Here is an 18,914-nt window from a genome sequence, read left to right as displayed (position 1 = left end):
TTTACCAAACATGCTTTTAACAGCCTTTAATCATATCAGCAGGTCCTTGCTGCTTGGACTAATTCAGCATCTTTGCCTGCTTCTCTTGTACTTGATTACAAAGTTCATTTATTAAAAACAGTGGAGCCTATTTTTCATGCTTGCTTTTTAAGTGGGCAAAAATGATAAGTTATCGTAACATCTTATGAACTCTCTCACTTCTTACATTTGAATTTGCAACAGGGAAGGAAAGTTTGAAGGGCCCAATAGTAACAGCCCAATAGTAATCCTATAGGGTAGAAGACTTCTTTGTATACCTCTTCTAATGCAGTACCTGTGCCCGGGTAACCCTTTGGCTACGTCTACACTGGCATGATTTTCCGGAAATGCTTTTAACGGAAAAGTTTTCCGTTAAAAGCATTTTCGGAAAAGCACGTCTAGATTGGCAGGACGCTTTTCCGCAAAAGCACTTTTTGTGGAAAAGCGTCCGTTGCCAATCTAGACACGCTTTTCCGCAAAAAAGACCCGATTGCCATTTTCGCGATCGGGGCTTTTTTGCGGAAAACAAATCTCTGCTATCTACACTGGCCCTTTTGCGCAGAAGTTTTTCGGAAAAAGACTTTTGCCCGAACGAGAGCAGCATAGTATTTCCGCAAAAGCACTGACAATCTTACATGAGATCGTCAGTGCTTTTGCAGAAATTCAAGCGGCCAGTGTAGACACAGCCTTTCTGTCAAGGCCTCCGTGGTGTCCCTTGAAAGGTATGAAATCTCCCAGGAGTAAGAATTATGGGGTGATTACCCTTTTCTTCATTTCCCCAGATACAGAAGAGGGGTTTCTTCTTAGCCTTTGGAGCTGCTTCTGGGGCTACGACTGTCACACAGAATGTTAGGAATCATTAAAAAAGAGAGAGAATAAGACAGAGAATAACTTATTGCCTCTATATAAAACCATGGTACACCCACATCTTGAATGCAGCATACTGATGTGGACATCTCATCTCAAAAAACATACATTGGCATTGGAAAAGGTTCAGGAAAGGGTAACAAAAATGATTAGGGGTTTGGAACAGGTCCCATATGAAGAGAGGTTAAAAAGACTTGGACTTTTCAGATTAGAAAAGAGGTGACTAAGAGGGGACATGATAGAGGTCTATAAAATCATGACAGGTATGGAAAAAGTGAATAAGGAAAAGTTATTTACTTATCCCCGCAATATAAGAACTAGGGGGTCACCAAATTTCATTTGGTGAAATTAGGCAGGAGGTTTAAATCAAACAAAAAGAAGTTTTTCTTCTCTCAGCACACAGTCAACCTGTGGAACTCCTTGCCAGAGGATGTTGTGAAGACTAGGACTTTAATAGGGTTCAGATAAGAACTAGATAGCTTCATGGAGGTTAAGTCCATCAATGGCTATTAGCTAGGATGGGTAGGAATGGTGTCCCTAGCCTCTGTTTGTCTGGAAATGGATGACAGGAGAGGGATCATGTGATTACCTGTTATGTTCCCTCCCTCTGTGGCATCAGGCATTGGTCAGTGTTAGCAGACAGGATACTGGGCTAGATGGACCTTTGATCTGACCCAGTTTGGTTGTTCTTATGTCCAAGAGTTGATGCTGATCTATGGGGGGGGGGGGGCAAGGGAGGCAGATCAGGGAGGGCATGGGAGAGCAGACCCTGCTGGAGTTGCAGAGGGTTTGATTAAGAGAAGCTTCAAACAAACCTCTTTTTTCTACACCTGCCTTTAAATCAGGGATAGGGAACCTAAGGCATGGGGGCCAGATGTGGCTCCCGGCTTGCCTGGATCCGACCCCTAAGGCTCAGGGTTCTCCCCTAGCACTGGAGAGCCCACACTGGCACTCCAGCTCCGCTACCATCCCCCTGTGGGGCTGGAGTACACAAAATCTACTAGCCTCCCCCCTGCCCAGGCTCTCCTTCTCAGTTGGGGCCACATCAGCAAAGAGTCTGGGGGTTTTTTGTTTGTTTTTTGCTTCTCACTTGTGTGGGGCCCCCGACTGATTTTTCTGTGGGTCAGCAGCCCCTGACCCAAAAAAGATTCTCCTCCCCTGAAGCCCAAAGCAGATCTTACACTTTGACAGGATATATTTCTCTAAGTTAGAATGCCCGTCACTATGGGGAGGAGACCCATGGCTCTGGTAGAGCTTAAAGCTTCTGGCTCTTCGACTAACGTATACTGAAACATTAAACCAGAAGTCATGAGAAAGGGCGCACAACTGGGCTGAAATTAAATAAAATTAAGAAAACTAGATATAATTAAAAAATAAAATTCAGGGTGCAAAAGGAGGGAAAGCTGTAGAACAACTGACCATATGCTTCATCTGGCGCCAGAGGCAGCTGAAAAGGAACCAAGTAGCTACAGGTCTACGCTGCTTTCTGTGTCCTCATGTGGGAGCATGAGGAGCTGCTTGATGCAGGTGCAAATATTGTTTTAGTCTCCAGTTGAGAGCCCACACATCCCACGGTGGAGCACCCAAAGGGACACAAACTCAAAGAACTGCTATGGCATAAGGATTACCTAGCACGGGCACAGAGTCCTGTGAAAACTTTCCTCTGAGAACGTGCTGACTTGCTGTCACAAGGCAAAGGATCTGCCCCTAAACAGGTGTCACTAGATCTCTGCTCATTCGGGGCCTGATCCAGACCCTGAACAGCTCAGGCCTTCAGTGAAGAAACTCTTGTCTTAAACTTAGAAGACCAGGAAAGTTCTTCAAAAAATATCACAAAACTTGAATGAACCCACATAAGCAGCCAAGTAGCTGACTAGCCAATGCAATTAGGTGTCCTAATGAAGAGGTCAACTGATAGGGAAAACACAAAAGAAAAAGTGCACCAGATAAGAAAAGTAAATGCCAGAACATAAGAACATAAGAACGGCCGTACTGGGTCAGACCAAAGGTCCATCTAGCCCAGTATCCTGTCTACCGACAGTGGCCAGCACCAGGTACCCCAGAGAGGGTGGACCGAAGACAATGATCAAGCGATTTATCTCCTGCCATCCCTCTCCAGCCTCTGACAAACAGAGGCCAAGGACACCATTTTATCCCCTGGCTAATAGCCTTTTATGGACCTAACCTCCATGAATTTATCCAGCTTCTCTTTAAACTCTATTATAGTCCTAGCCTTCACCGCCTCCTCTGGCAAGGAGTTCCACAGGTTGACAACATGCTGTGTGAAGAAGAACTTCCTTTTATTAGTTTTAAACCTGCTACCCATTAATTTCATTTGGTGTCCTCTAGTTCTTCTATTATGGGAACTAATAAATAACTTTTCTTTATCAGCCCTCTCCACACCACTCATGATTTTATAGACCTCTATCATATCCCCCCTCAGTCTCCTCTTTTCTAAACTGAAAAGTCCCAGTCTCTTTAGCCTCTCCTCATATGGGACCCGTTCCAAACCCCTAATCATTTTAGTTGCCCTTTTCTGAACCCTTTCCAAGGCCAAAATATCTTTTTTGAGGTGAGGAGACCACATCTGTACACAGTATTCAAGATGTGGGCGTACCATAGTTTTATACAGGGGCAGTAAGATGTTCTGGGTCTTATTTTCTATCCCTTTCCTAATAATTCCTAGCATCCTATTTGCCTTTTTGACCGCCACTGCACACTGTGTGGAAGTTTTCAGAGAACTGTCCACGATAACTCCAAGATCTCTTTCCTGATTTGTCGTAGCCAAATTAGCCCCCATCATACTGTACGTATAGTTGGGGTTATTTTTCCTGATGTGCATTACTTTACACTTATCCACATTAAATTTCATTTGCCATTTTGTTGCCCAATCACTCAGTTTGGTGAGATCTTCTTGGAGTCCCTCACAGTCTGCTTCTGTCTTGACTATCCTAAACAGTTTGGTATCATCTGCAGTACAGCGTAAAATAAGAGGGTGTACTCTACCGCCTAGGATAAGGAAGGCAATGCAGAAGCTGACACTTGCAGCAGAAGGCTATCACGTAAGAGATCCTGCAGGAACAGTTAATCAGCATCAAGATGACAGCTAGACTTGCAACACCACTGAAGACTATGGCAGCTCTGAATCCAGAATTCCAGCAGGATCTGCACACAGAAAAGGCACCATGGCAGGGGAGGGAATGTTCTGTTTCCTCTTTTCTTGGCTGTCCAGGAGGGAAGGGCGAGGGTGTAAAAGCACTGAGAGTATGGCTTCATCACAAATCAGCCTAATTCCATGCTTCCGAAAAGCAATGGCAGGAAGTGAGAGGGAAACAAAAGCTAGTAGGGAATTTCAGTACAGCAGAGATGAAAAAATTCTTGCTGTTGACAGAAGCAGTCCAAATCTTTCTAAATAAACACTTACCTGGAGTGGTTAAGAGGGATGTATATAAAAATGCAGTTCAATTTCCTGACCCATCTAAATGCACTATGACCCTTTCAGCCTTGCTAGGTCATAATCCTCCCTCCCCAGACCCCACAACAGCAATAAAGCCATCATTACCTAAATGGTGCACTGAATTCAGGTGTTTTCAGCTACTCATTTGCTTGGCAACTATTTTTTTTCAGCAAAATAGACACACCCAGGGATTCAACTAACAGAGAACATGATGGAAAAATAAGCATATTTGGAGGAATTATTATAAAGAGGGATGCTGCCTGAAAGATTTAAAACAGTATTACTGTATTCATATCCATGTTTGGCATTTGGCACTTCCAGATCACTCGAGTCAGAACTTTGACCTGTCTCACTGACCCAGTTATAGCACACACTAAATGTTGTTCAGCATGGAATTAGTATATGCAGCCTGTATTGAATCTGTGTTTTTGTAGGGGCATGTTTCCTTTAAGGTCTTTTCCCATTCTACTGAAAGTTCTTCCAGAACCCTTTTGTGAACCTGTGCAGCCAGAGGTAGGCCTGGAATGCCCCTGGCTAGCAGCTCAGCACTACGCTCATTTCTTATCAAACTTTTTCTGGGTCCTAGGAGTCATAATTAGCTGCTTAGAAGTTTTAACTGAGCTGCCTTTCCTACCACTTCATCTGTTTCTTGTTTTAAAGGGACCCCTTCAGATAAGCTAGACAATTGAAAAGTAGTTCAAGGCACTATACTTACACCTGAGTCACCCTGTCTATTTTTGTTTTTATAATCAGATTTTCCCCTCTCTTCCTCCTCCCCACTTTTGTTTCTTCTTTCCCCTTATGTCAAGAGGCCACAGGGTAAACTGACTAGCAAACTCACTGTACAGATACAACAGTTAAACCAATGATATAGCTGTATGATCTGATATTTCACTGTCTTGCACCTTGGATAGTAATTTATTCCTACACAGAACAAGTATAAATTGCTAACACCACACAATGGTAGTTATTTATACATTCACTCAGCACAGGTGCAAAGGGCTACCCAAGTTATAAGGCAAATGGAAAATGGGGTCCAGAGTACTGTCATCAAACGCACAGACAATATATAGTGCACTTCATTGTCATGCAGACAGATTGCTGTCTCCATGTTGAGCCTCATTAAAATCAGTGGGATTCCACATGGGCACAGCACTCTGCTGCATACAACAAATTGCAAGGTCAGAGTTTTGTTATGGAACATTCCATCTTAAGTGTCCTCAAAGACTTCAAATACAATGTGACTGCACTTGGCTTAGATACCGTCTCTTTTAAGCAAACCATTTTTTTGATCCCTTAAGGGTGGCTTCCATGTAATTCTTTTTAAAATAATTTGAATGGAAAATCGATAAAAGGAAAGTTACCACTGAATGCTGACCTTTATTATGCACTCAAAGACACAAATCAACTGGGTGAGACAGATTTTTTTCCTTCTCTGTCAAATAAATATTTTAAGCCAGCAAACATCAGATCAGCATTAAGCTTGTAAGGAAACACACACTGCTAAGAATTATTTACAACTATAGATGGTTAAACATTATTGCAGTGGAAACAAATATAAATATATTTAAAGGCTTCATTTTACAATACCTGAAGCACAACAAATCTATTAAAAAATGAAAATGTTAAGAAACTACTGTCAGACAGATCAAAGACCACAGTCAGCAATGCTGGAAAAAAAATCCCATCAGCAATTTAACGTTACCCTTCTTTCTGTGTGCTCCATGAAGTAAAAAAGAAAAATAAAGCAGTGCATGAAATTTCTGCATATTTTACATTATTAAAAATAGTTGACAGTAGTATGAAAAATAAAATACATCAATTCACAAAACCACCTGGTCCGTTGTGAAAATATCAACTAAATTGCAGTATTTGGAATCACTAATAAATGTGTAGTTAAAAAGGTAACCATTTATAAAAATGAAAGCAGCATGCATATTCAAGGCTCTCTGCAACTCTTTCGTTATATGACAAATGCTTCGGTAAAAACAAACATTCTTTAAGATGCGTCATTCTATGAATTGTGTGGCACAGATTGTACAAACAGTAGGCAGCTAATAAATCCTGATCCTGACTATAGTGTTTGGACTGGAATAGCTATCGATAATTGGGTTGATTTTACACTGATGTAGCTTATTCCTCTTCCTTACGTAAATCGCCTTTACATAGTAGTGCATCTAAGTATTAGTGCTAGGGAGTTGTTCCACTTTAAGTATACTAGCATAGTTAAAGTATTACAACTTGTGCATGTAGACAAGCCCTTTTAGTCTTATTCATGCAAAATTCACACACTGGCTTCAACTCTGAGTTTATGTGAATGAAGGCAAACAGGGTTTTTTCTACAGTTATTTGTACGCGAGCGAGGTCTTTAAGTGGCACATGCTCATTTCACTTTTTTCTCTGAAGAAAAAGCACATTTTAAAAATGGTCCTGTAGCCACAAACAGGGAGATTTTTCAAAAGGCACAAAGGGGATTTAGGTGCTCCATGCCCATTGATTTTCAGGGAGAATTGAGTGCCTAATTTCCTTTATCTTTAAAAATGTCTTCCCAAATTATTTTAAAAATATGAAGAGCATCTGCCTTAACGGAAAGAGTTTACATGAACATTCTGGCCTCCTGATGTGGTAATGTAGTTAAAATGAAGAGAATGATGCAAGAAAAGCTCTGGACTGCTACATGTTTGAACAAATACAGTTCCTGGTTTCTGCATGATACTTATAAACACGCGTGCGCAAACACACGCACATTCAGTAAAGACATATTACATTATTTCTGTTTTCAAATTTTTGGTACAAAGTTTATTTTCAGTTGTTCTCTCAGTATTCATTCTTCTGATAGCTTCTTTTTATATTCTCTGTGTTATTTTCTTCAGGTCTTGAAGCAAAATAGGCCTCTACTGAAAGCAGTAATGGAAATATTACAAATATTTGAACAGCGGCACTCATTCATTTCTGTGCCTCAAAAAAGAAATCGAAAGACAAGATCCATAATGCCACAAAGGCTTAATTTTGCAACATTGAGAAGAATTCCATGCATTCCCAATTGTATGTGTAAATTGTACACGTGCATGCACAACTTTCAAAGTTTGTGCAGAGCCTGATAAATAAGACAAAAATATCAGTTACTTTTACTGTTTCTAAGAACTTTTACTCTGTAAAATGTTTGGTCACTCAAAGCTATAAGCTTAATCACATATCAAAGAACACAGGCAATAAAGCCCATCTTACTAGAACATACAGTATTAAGCTGGACAAAATATAAGAGGACAAAATCTAGTGGTCACTGAAGCCCCTTCCAAAAAAGGTCTAAAACAGAAAGTTTCCATCCTGTATCAGAATAAAAATGTACTGTATTAAAATTTGTTTTACAAGTAGTCTCTTAATCAGTCTTCTATTTACAGTGCAGAACTTCTGCCAGCTGCAGTAGTTTAACTTTGGCACAACACTAAGTTCCAATCCTTTTGAGTATTCAATCCTGTGTGTGTCCAAAATTTTTCTTGGTTTCACGAAAAATTAGGCCCATTCACAGTAAACCAGATATCTTGAACTTTTCAAGAATTGTTCCCCTTCACCTCGTTGGGCAGCTACAAAGGAAAAACACCATAAGCTACTGCATCATTCAAGAGAAACCATAATTCTAAAAATGCCGCGATGGCTTCCTTTAACACGATTACATACACCAGACAAAGATCATACAACTTGCTGCATGTTCTTCATCTCCTAAAACTTTGCTGGTCATTAGTGAATTCCTTTTCTTGTACTTCAAATACTGTACAAAGCAGTAACTTATTTCCCATGTGAAGCAACACACATATACATTGCAGTTACTTAAAACTGCATAGTTCTATCATTTATGTAAACCAAATTGATTCCTTTTAACTCTTCTGTGCACATGAAGAGAGGAATCCAGTGCAACATTTTCTATACAATAAAATGGACAACTGCTTTTTAATATTGGTATGATACAAACTGGTGCAAACATGCCCAGATAAGACTACCTGACACATGTAAAAAAAAATTTCAGGAGCTGGGACTAAGGAAGAAAGCTACTTTGAAGTCATAACATAGCAAGAATTCCAAAGGTTTGTCTCATCAGAACACAGGTGATGGCTCTGCAACTTGTGCTTTCACATTATGTTAGCAGATAAACAGAGAGGCTGCGTCTAGACTGGCATGATTTTGCGGAAATACTTTTAACGGAAAAGTTTTTCCCTTAAAAGTATTTCCGCAAAAGCACGTCTAGATTGGCACAGATGCTTTTGCGCAAAAGCATCCTTGGCCAGTCTAGATGCGATTTTGCGCAAGAAAACCCCGATCGCCATTTTAGCCATCGGGGCTTTTTTGCGCAAAACAGTTCTTCTCTGTCTACACTGACCCTCTTGCGCAAGTATTCTTGCGCAAGAGGGCTTTTTCCCCGAGCGGGAGCGTGAAAGTATTTGCGCAAGAAGCACTGATATTGTACATTACAAAGTCAGTGTTCTTGAGCAAATTCAAGCAGCCAGTGTAGACAGCTGGCAAGTTTTTGCACAAAAGCAGCCACTTTTGTGCAAAATTTTGCCAGTCTAGACGCACCCAGAAAGTATCATGAAATATTTTTGATCCAAAGAAGTGTATGAAACACTTGGTCAAATGTTTCAACTTTAACTTCTTATGCTGTGATAAATAAAACCCTTTAATCTCAAAATGCTTCACAAACAGAAACTGAACTATAAATCAGAGTACTATATCCAGGGACCATTTCATCCACAATTATAGTGCTGCCACCTCTAGGGTGAAATGTGGAGGTAATATGGAAAAAAGCAAAAGAGACAGCACCACACAACAGTTTAGGACAGGAAAGGAAAGCACCATATTTAACAAACTGCAGAGAGAATTTAGGGAGACAGAATGCAATGTCAAAGATGGAACCTGGCCAGGGCACAAGTTAATCCATATTCCTGTGAAGAGTCCTTTGGAGTTATTAATGACCACTCTGTTACCTCGGGAATGTTGCGTAAGCCAACATTATTCAAACTTTAGTACTCAAAGTCAAAGAACTAAAGAACTCTTCTGAGTTTTCAGAGGTGCTGAGCACCCAGAAAACTTGCTGAAGGCAACGGCACATATAGGAACTCAACACCAGGGAAACATCAGACCATTAAGTTTAAGAATATAGGTTTTAATCCATCTAAGCCCTGGTTTTCCTGTCTTAAAATGGGGATAATACTTATATACCTTTGTAAAGTGATTTGAGACAATGGGATGAAAAATGCTATATAAAGGGCAGAGAACTATTAAATTTTCTTTCTACTTTAACTGTCTTCCTTATTTTAAGTGATTTTCTCCACAATAGTAATAAAATAGAAAAGAGCTAGTAACTTGACCCAAGAAGCCCCTGCTGCTATTTGCTAAGTAGGTTTATCCCATGACAAACAAGGTATTTAAAACCTGACTAGACAAAGCAGGAAACCCAGCATTGGATAGGGATGGGTAGGGAATGGAATCTTTTATAGGTCTTTTTCCATCTGTAGTTTATATGAGTCTACCAGACAGTGTGAACAATTTTAAGTATATTTACTGTTCTCTTGATCACTAATATTCATGTCTCTTCATTAGTATCTAAGGTTTTTAAGCCCTGTTGCCTAACAAAGCCCGGTTAAATTCCTGACCCATAGTATAATTTCATTGCACGGTCAGTTTTCAAGCTTCCAGGTTAGGGTTGGAGTATTTGCAAGACAGTAAGTTTTCAATCCGCTTTCTCTGCTTGGGCAGTACTATGAATACATACAGATATGGTGCTGGCTCCACTGGAGTCAGGTGGCTGAAGCCAAGTCTGTCAGTCACAAAAGGAAACACTGAAGGATCCAAATACAATAATCCATTAGTTTAAAAGGGGCAGTGCTCTTCCCCCACACTGAACTGAGGAGTGGCACAAGTATTACATGGCCTGATACTGCAATCGTCCCAACTATTGCTGTGTTCCCCCTTCAGGGGGAGAATGGCAGGTAGGTATACATCTCTGGGCTTTGTAGTGTGACAGGGCTTTGTTCCTCTTGCATGGTAGCTTCAGAAATCCTGCCCCAAGCTTGCAAAAAGAAATCTGTTCAATTGCATCAGAGATCCATACCCAGTGATCGCAAAGGGGACAGGATTTTGCCTAAATCAGTAAGCAATATGGGCACGTCTACACAGCAGGGGAAAGGTTGAATTAAGCTACGCAACTTCAGATATGCCAATTGTGTAGCTGAAGTTGAAATAGCTTAATTTGGCTTTTGGTGCTGTCTACACAGCAGGAAGTTGAAGGAAGAGCACTCTTCCTTTGACTTCCCTTACTCCTTATAAAATGAGGGCTACAGGAGCTGGAATAAGAAGTCTTCCAGCTCGCCATTTTTTCAAAATAATGGCTTGCTGTGTAGATGTGCTGTTATTTCAGAATAACATAATTTATTCCAAAATAACGCTTCTGTGTAGACGTACCCTATGGCTCAGTCTACACTACAAGGTTTTTGCACAAAAATAGCTGTTTTTGCGCAAAAACCCATGGAGTGTCCACACCTCAAGTGTTTTTTTGCGCAAGAAAATCTACAGTCAATTGACAGAACAGAGGGCTTTTTGCAGTGTAGGTATACCTCATTCCATGAGGCATTACTCCTTTTTGCGCTACAGCTTTTGCGCAAAAAAGTATGTGTGGATGCTCTGCAGGGGTTTCTTGTGCAAAAAGAGCCTATTCAAAAAAGCACAGGTGCTCTGAAAGGCCATCAGAGCTTTCTTGCTCTCTTGTGCAAAAGTGATGCGCTCTGAGGTCTGGACATGCTTTTGCTTAAGAAGTTTTTGTGCAAGAACTCTTCCGCAAAAGGATTTTTGCGTAAAAACCCTGCAGTGTGGACACAGGTTGAATTAGATTTCTCTGGGGGGTGTACAGCAGTCACATTATCCCCCAGCAATGAATATTACAGCTAGAGTTGGAAGCTTATAGGAAATGTAGTCAAAAGCAATTTAAATATTCCGGTGGGCAAATTCACACATTAAGTGGCCCACCTTTGTTAATATACGGGGGACGGGAGGGGGAATCAAACACCTTCAAACACTGTATAAAAAAGGGGAGGAAAAGGAACTAGCGCTCCTTAAACGCTATGCAGAGGTTTATCAGAGTTAAATGTGAGGGAGGAGAGAGCACTTACTGCTCTTTGCTGTTCTGACAGAACAAGAAATGGATCATGGCTTGCTTATGACATTTTAGAGCAGATTATTTTCTGGGCAAGAGAAGAAAAATTCTCCCAGCTTCTCCATTTCCCCCTCTTCTCAAAGGAACTATATCTGGACGGTTCTCATCCATGTACCATGGAAGGCTAGCTTTGACTCCCTCTAGAGCCAACCAACAGCACTTCTGGGTCCGTGGGAGATGATCACTTGAAAGATATCAAACACTCCCTCTTTCTTAAGAACAAGTGAGCCGGTTCCATAGTGCTTGAGGGATTCTCCTAGAAGATAACATTCTGTGCTAAGTCTGAACCATGAGCCCATCCAGGCACCAGTGTTTTTTTTAATCTCGTGTTTCTCTCCATTTGGCATGGAAACTTCTTTATTCTTCATGCAGCTAAGATTCAAAGGCAGCAGTAACTACCTCATCAGATCAGATAGTCTTGGCAGAAGCATCAGAACAAAAGAAATTAGAAAAATTGAGTCCTAAATTTCTCAGCTAACCACATCCACGTGTATCCTAAAGCAGAGGTCTTAACCTTTGCTACCATTTACCTAGAGTTAAGAGGTGAACTCTACCAAGTACCATAGTTCCCTCCAGCTCCCACTCAACAGTGCATGCTTTAATACCACCAGAGAGCACGTAGGCTAATTCTGATCCAGACAGTCCAAGCTTTACAGAAATGGAGAGAGCACATTAAAGGCTCTTCTACATTTGGGAGATTACTAAAATAGCTATTTCAATTACTAGAAATATTTATTTCAGTATAAGCCTGTGTGTGGACACACTTGTTCCAGAATGAGAGTGCCTTTCTCTGATTTAGCCTAATCCCAGTGCTGATTATTCCAGAAGAGTTTATTACAGTCAATTTCTGAGCAGAGGAAAACCCCCCAGAGAGAGGCAGGCATCCGCTGCACATTGCAGCTGTGCAGCAGAAGACTTGAGAGTACATGTAAAGTACATTTGGCTTCCTACCTGCCGTTGCTACAATTACCAAAACAGACAATCCTGCAGTCTTTCACACATAAACAGCACTTTTCAGTGATTCATTTTCATGTCATTTGTGATGAGAGAAGCATCCATAAGGAACCGCTCTTCCCCTCCCCAGTACAAATGCGTAATCACTATAAATGGTAAAGATTTCTTTTAAAGATCTGTTCATAGAGCCTGGTTATGAGCAGTGCTGAGCTCATACATCTCCTAGGAACATCTCTGGTTAATGCAGTCAGCATTTTACCATCATGCTCAGTCTTGGTAGGCTCAGGATGCCCATTTGTCTTTAATGGACATAGCAGATGCTCATTGCTTCTCATGAGCAGGTCCCTTGTGTTTTGTTTTGCATCTTCCAGAATTCAGAGACAGCGGTCCAGATCATCAGCATATGTAAATCACTTTAACTCCACTGGAGCTATGTCATTTATACCAGCTGGAATCTGTCCCAGTACATGTTAAAAGTAATCCCCAGGGTATCTTCCTGAAAGACTTTTCTCCTAGGAATATCAGAATAAATACTTAAATCTATTATTCCGTCATTTCTTTCTTATCCCATATGTGGTGATATTTAAGAGACCACAACCTAAGTGATCTGGAAATCTTCCCAATTAGATCATACCACATTTATAAAAAAGTTCAGTTCACTATTGGCCTAAAACCAATCTCTTAAGAAAAACAGGAAAGTTTATTTTAGCTTTTACTTTTAGCATTGTTAAACTTCAGGACGCTCCTAAATATTAAGGAAAGTCCAAATTTCGCATATTAGTAAGACAGTGCCAAAGAATTCCAGGATTTATATTAATATTCTTGGAAGCTTAAAAATAGTGTTTCTCTCCATACTGGTTTTGTTGCTTCCCTTTGGGAAAAGGCTAATTTTTGACCCTGCATTTGCAATAGAGATTGATATTAATGTGACTTTTTTAATGAAATATTATTTTTCTAGCTTTAACAGCCTCATCTATATCAGCAACAACCTAACAAGAGTATTTGTTAATCACCAAGACACTTTTAGATGTTGAAGCCCAAAAAGAATAGGCCAGATACAGATCTGTTAAACAGCATATATGCAGAGTCATGGACTCCACTGGAAACATTCGTGTACTCCCCACAAAGTTTTAACTTAATTACATTTCTCAGTACTCCAGTTCAGGTTAAAAAGGTTATAGTTCACCCTCATAATGACAGGCACCAACAAAAGATCAATCACATTGCTGGACTTTTGGAGCTCTGTTCTGGTTCCTTAAGCCACCTGATGCTTCCAAAATTTAATCCTGCAACATATGTTAAAACACACTGCCTGAAAATGTATCCGCAATATTGATCAGTCAAGGAAAACACACTTAGTAACACGCTTTGAAATTTCAGATAGAACATCCTCCTGAAAGCTCAGGTGGCTGCAGATACATCTGGAGAGGGAGCACAAGTTAAACAAAAATAGTCAATGACAGGTTTTTCACCTCAGACAAAAAATATTTTGTCCTTTTTTGTTTGATCTGGGTGTCAACAATAATCAGAGAAACAGAGAGAGCATGCTTTGTAAGAGCTACTGCTACTATGGTCTCCACAGCTTCAGAAGCTCATGGTCAGAGCACATGTGATTGATATTTTGTCACTATTTATCTCTGTGAGGAAGGCGACAGCCCCAGGAGTTATGAACTGGGTTCCTGAAGGTGCAGAAATACTGGGATAGATGTGTCTGAGGTTTACAAGCTGCCCTCTCTACAGATCCTTAAAAACACGGTGCCCACTGGAGAGAAGGCACAAAGGGAAAGATGTGATGATAGGATGTTTTTGTAGGGGACTAATATCACCCAAAAGTTGACAGTATTAGCCAGCAGGCCAGGAATGTTGTTTCAGCATCTCCTCTCCATGGTGGAAGTCAAAGACCCAGTGGAATTTTAAGTTATTGCTTCTTCTAAGAGAAACACTGACTGCCTGCCTATCCTTACTAAGGCACCTTCTTGAGTGGTGTTTAGTGAATTTAGCCCATTGTTTTAAAGCAGGCCGTTCAAGCACTGTTGAGGGGTTTGTTTGTTTTTTTTGGGGGAGGGAACCAACTGGTTGATTTTTAGAGAAATTAATATTTAAGATTCAGAAGACATTCCCTGTCAGATTCAAACACTTCCTGAGTTCAGTCCAGGTAGATCAAATTTTGAATTTAAACCAGAATACTTGACCATGTAGTTTTATTGCCCTACACATTCATAGAAGTGATTATCACACTGATGGGCTGAATCCTTCCGGATGAAGTTTGGTTAATATTGCATGCAAATTGTTCAGCTGGGTTGCCATTAGAGATGAAAAATGAGATGTGCATACATATCATTTGTTACCCCCAAAGACTAAGAAGCAATAGTAGTCATGTTTTAATTTTCAATAGGAATTAAACACTGGGGCTCTGATACAGCTACTTTAAAAAATAAAGGGTTTTTCCTAGTATTCCGTAAATTTGCAGATGCTTTTAATCTCTGCCTTGTCTTTTCAGGTCTTTGTGTCCAAATCAAGCAGGTGATTCTGAACAGTTTTAAAAGCAACTTTCCTAACTTGTCTTCACATTTACTTTTTTCAGAATATAGCATTTGATTTCAAGGACTTTTATGTTACCATTTTCCAACATAAGAGCAAATGTGTAAGCACAAAATGAATGCTGATATGGATCGCATCAGATCTACCATAAATTTAAATTAAATGGATGTAGAATGGATTTCTGGATATACTGATTATGTTAAATGAAAACATCTTATAGTTCTAAATTGAAACTGACTCACGATAAAGATATTTTCAGCACAAGTTCTGTAAACTTGAAACACTTGGAAAAATATGACACTTATTTCACCTAGTTTCTAAAACCATGTAATCCTCACCCCTGTGATTCTTTTGTCACACTGTTCCCCCTTTTTTTTGTTTTTGAATTTTTTCCTTTAAAAAACATATACCCCAAGCTCTGAGCCTTAGAGGTGAAGTGAGGTTTGCAAACAGACGTTTTAGGTTTTTGTATTTTCCTCCTCCAAGAGCGGGTAATGTTCTCCTACAACAATGAAAAATGCAACTGTGTTTTTTGGAATTAAACACAAGGCAATTAAATACGTATAAAATGTCACTTAAATGATGAGCCCTCAGCAGTGGAGGAGGAGTAGAATATGCCCTGGGCTAGCACTGAACATGTCCATCTCTGCTAGCCAGGAAGCAAATTTTTGGTGGCTGCACAAATACATCTTGTCCACTCTTTCAGGTAGAGGGAACATACTAGGCATTAAAAACTATTTGGCTCATCCCAAAAATGTTCAGATATAATCTATGGGCTGTTTTGCCCCAAGCCCAAAACTTACATGTCAATCTGATTTCGAGAGTTTACGCTTAACATGTCGGGGGGGTTCCCAAGTGTCACTATCATCTGTTTCTTCCTCCTCTTCCTGATCCTCCAGCATTTCTTCTTCATCCTCATTCTCCTCAAACAGCTCTATGCCTAGTTCTGATCTTCTCTGCCTTTCTGCAAACCACTCTCTGACCTGCTCATATCCCATATGAGATTTGGCTACAAGTTCATCAAGGTCTTGTTCATTGAGGAATTTATGCTTCATATAATAATCCTTTAGGATTGCTGTTCCAGTTTTGAATTTGATGACGGACGGTCCTCTGTCCCAGTTGTTTATCCTTTTGCTTCCCCGAGGCCGACCACGAGGCCTTCCTCTACCCCTCCCTTTTGGTCTTCCTCTCCCCCTCCTTCTGACAAAGCCTTGACCATTCATACAATTCCCACTGGCACTCTGGTAGTAATAGTACCATTTCAAACCACCATTTTTCCAGGCATAGCGAGTATCCCCAAACCAGCTAACAATGTCCGATCTCGGAAGTCCAGTTTCTTCTGCCAGCTTGTCGTATTCTTGTGGGGTTGGCCACTGAGTGCGGACAAATGAACTTTTAAGCATGTGTAACTGCTCTGGTGACTTTTTACCCATCTTGCTCGTAGAACCCCCTGACTTTACCCCAACAGATCCCTCTCCCTGAGAGTTTTCTCCAGCCTCATCTTTTGAACTGCTTTCATTGCTCTCTTTTACCTCAGCTTCTTCTTCCTTTAAAGCATCGGTTTTCTTTCTCTCTGTAAACCAGGCATTGATCTCTCTCCTGGTCAGTTTAGTTTGTGCCCTTAACCTATTCAACTCTTCATCTGTCAAGACTGGGTTGTTGAGAAAGCTCGCTTGGAGATTGTGCAACTGCTCAGCGGTCTTTTCTTTGAATTTCTGTGGGGTGAAATCAGGGAAAGCATTCCATGACTGCTTATGCTGCGGTGTGACTAATGTTGGGGACTCATTCGTTTCATCACTTGAATCAATAATAATTGTGGTGGAAGAATCGTTGAGATGAATGCCATGATTATTTTTTGAGTTTCGCTGGTTGTATCGTGTATCACTGAACCACTTTTTGATTTCTCCTTTGGTCAGACTTGTTATTTTCATAAGCCTACTAATCTCCGAATCATGTGGGAACTGATTTTTAAGGTAGCTGACTTTTAATTCTGCCAGTTGTTCTTTCGTCTTCTTGGAACGGAGGCCAAATGAATCCGGATTTACTAACGTGGTTTCGTGTTTGATAAGCTGAGGGGCTGGAATGGCAGCGACTTGCTTTGTTTCTGCAACAGGTTGGGCAGTATGGATCTGGCTCTTCTGTAACTGTGTTTGATTTGGGACCCCTGCTACTGTCAAAGCTATAGGGGCTGTGACTGGTAATGTGTTTGTGCCTGCGACTTGAGTGAGGACAAGACCTGGCTGACCAACTATTTGGCATGTCTGCAAGATAGATGGCAAACCGTTGCTAGCTGCTGAAATGTGTGCTGGAATGACCGTAATTGTCTGTGGCACAGTATGCACAGTGCCATTAAACTGCTTCCTCCTAGCTTCTTCCACTTCTTCTGGCGTCCAGCTCACTCCATGTTTCAGACGTTGGGCAGAAAACCATATTTTAATCTGTTCCTCAGTATATTTAGCTTGAGCAGAGAGAACTGTGATTTCTGACAGGGTTGGATAGGGAAATTTGTTATAGGTGTTGAGCAGAAGAGGGTTGTTATCCAAAGCAGTGTTGTAGGTTGGAATGCTGTTTACAGGTATTAAGACTTTTGGAATCAAGTTCGAGTTCTGTGGAGCCGTGACAGCAGTTATTACCTGTGCCACCCCAGGTTGAATCACTGGCGCTGGAGTCATTACTGTGTTAGTTGTATCAGCTGTACTGCAAGCAGCTGGATTGTTCATTCTGGCCTCAGAAACTGCTGATTGTGGGTTTTCGACAACTTCTTCGCAGTCTGGCTCATGTTCAGATTCCTTTTCTTCACCAGGAATGTCTTCAGCTACATTGTGGAAAACAGCAATTCGTTTTGCCTCAGTTTTGTTTTTCATCATTTTCATAATAGGAGTTTTGCTAATTGAGATTCCTGAGGAGTGGATCTCTGAGATGTTGGATAGCTCAGCATTCTCCTCTTTCACAAAACTCCCATCGAAAGTGAGATCATTCACCGTTTGCTCAAAGATTGTCTGATTATTCCGTTTCACCATGGTAAGTTTAAAATTCTCTTCTCCGGGGTGGTACTTCAGATTGTGCTCTGAAAGAGCATCATACCTTTTGGTAAGAAAATTGCATTCCACACAAACATAGGATGAATTTAGTACTACATTAGGGTGTTCTGAATCCACATGAAAAGTGAACATATTTAAATCAGGCGTCTGAAATGTACAGTATTTACATTCATAGCCACCTTCGACTTTTTTATTTTGCTGATTGTCTGAATCCATATATTCTTGAATGTCTTCATCACTTGATATACTCTCCACTGTAGCATTCTCTGCTGGTGTAAGTAAAGGAGGTCCTTCATCCAAGTCTGATATCATTTCCAAGTCAGGATCCTGCTCACTTGCTAGGACCATGCATGGGGTAGTGGATTTTCGTTTACTTGCCATTGTGCTGTTTTGAGGAAATATTGATTGAATGATCGTGATGTAAGTTCAAGCTCTTCTTGATTTTTAATAATGGCTTTTGGTTCTTCAAGTCAAATCTTGAAATGTCTCAACATTTATCCCATTAGCAGCTTTTTTTGTAGTGCAAACAGGTTAAAAAAACAACAACTTTGTAGTTGAAGGATAAAATGTTGAGTCACAATTTCTTAAGGTCCATTTCCACCACCTGCAGTAAAGAAGAGAAACCATCATTACAGAAGTCTGAAATAAGTAATTTCTATTAATTAGTCAGAGAAATATTTTGGGACTAGAAGTAGTTTAACACTACGTGCTTGATGTCATCACTATTTCCTCCGACATGGACCCACTGAAATCAATAGGACTAATCAAGGACATCAAGCACGGAATAGTATCGGAACAATGACTTTCCAATTGTGTCCTTTTTTTAAAATGC

At 40.5% G+C, this 18,914-nt stretch overlaps 1 protein-coding gene across 6 annotated transcripts in view; it reads right to left on the bottom strand.

The window, feature by feature from the left end:
* Positions 1–5,691: 5,691 nt before the first annotated feature.
* The window catches only part of ZHX1 (zinc fingers and homeoboxes 1), a 30,828-nt gene continuing 17,605 nt past the window's right edge, over positions 5,692–18,914 (bottom strand). For 5 of the 6 annotated variants that reach the window (XM_006137488.5, XM_006137487.5, XM_075920166.2 and 2 more), the window contains one exon: positions 5,692–18,686. In XM_006137488.5, the coding sequence (XP_006137550.2) occupies positions 15,848–18,463 (2,616 nt within the window). In that variant the 5' untranslated portion in view covers positions 18,464–18,686 and the 3' untranslated portion in view covers positions 5,692–15,847. The remainder of the gene's footprint in view (positions 18,687–18,914) is intronic. The other variant, XM_006137489.5, reaches the window with a different exon arrangement.

Source organism: Pelodiscus sinensis, chromosome 2, assembly GCF_052426305.1.
Source record: "Pelodiscus sinensis isolate ZL-2025 chromosome 2, ASM5242630v1, whole genome shotgun sequence".
Taxonomy (NCBI): domain Eukaryota; kingdom Metazoa; phylum Chordata; order Testudines; family Trionychidae; genus Pelodiscus; species Pelodiscus sinensis.
The sequence above is the reverse complement of the archived record's forward strand: the minus strand, read 5'-3'. Positions and strand labels throughout refer to the sequence as shown.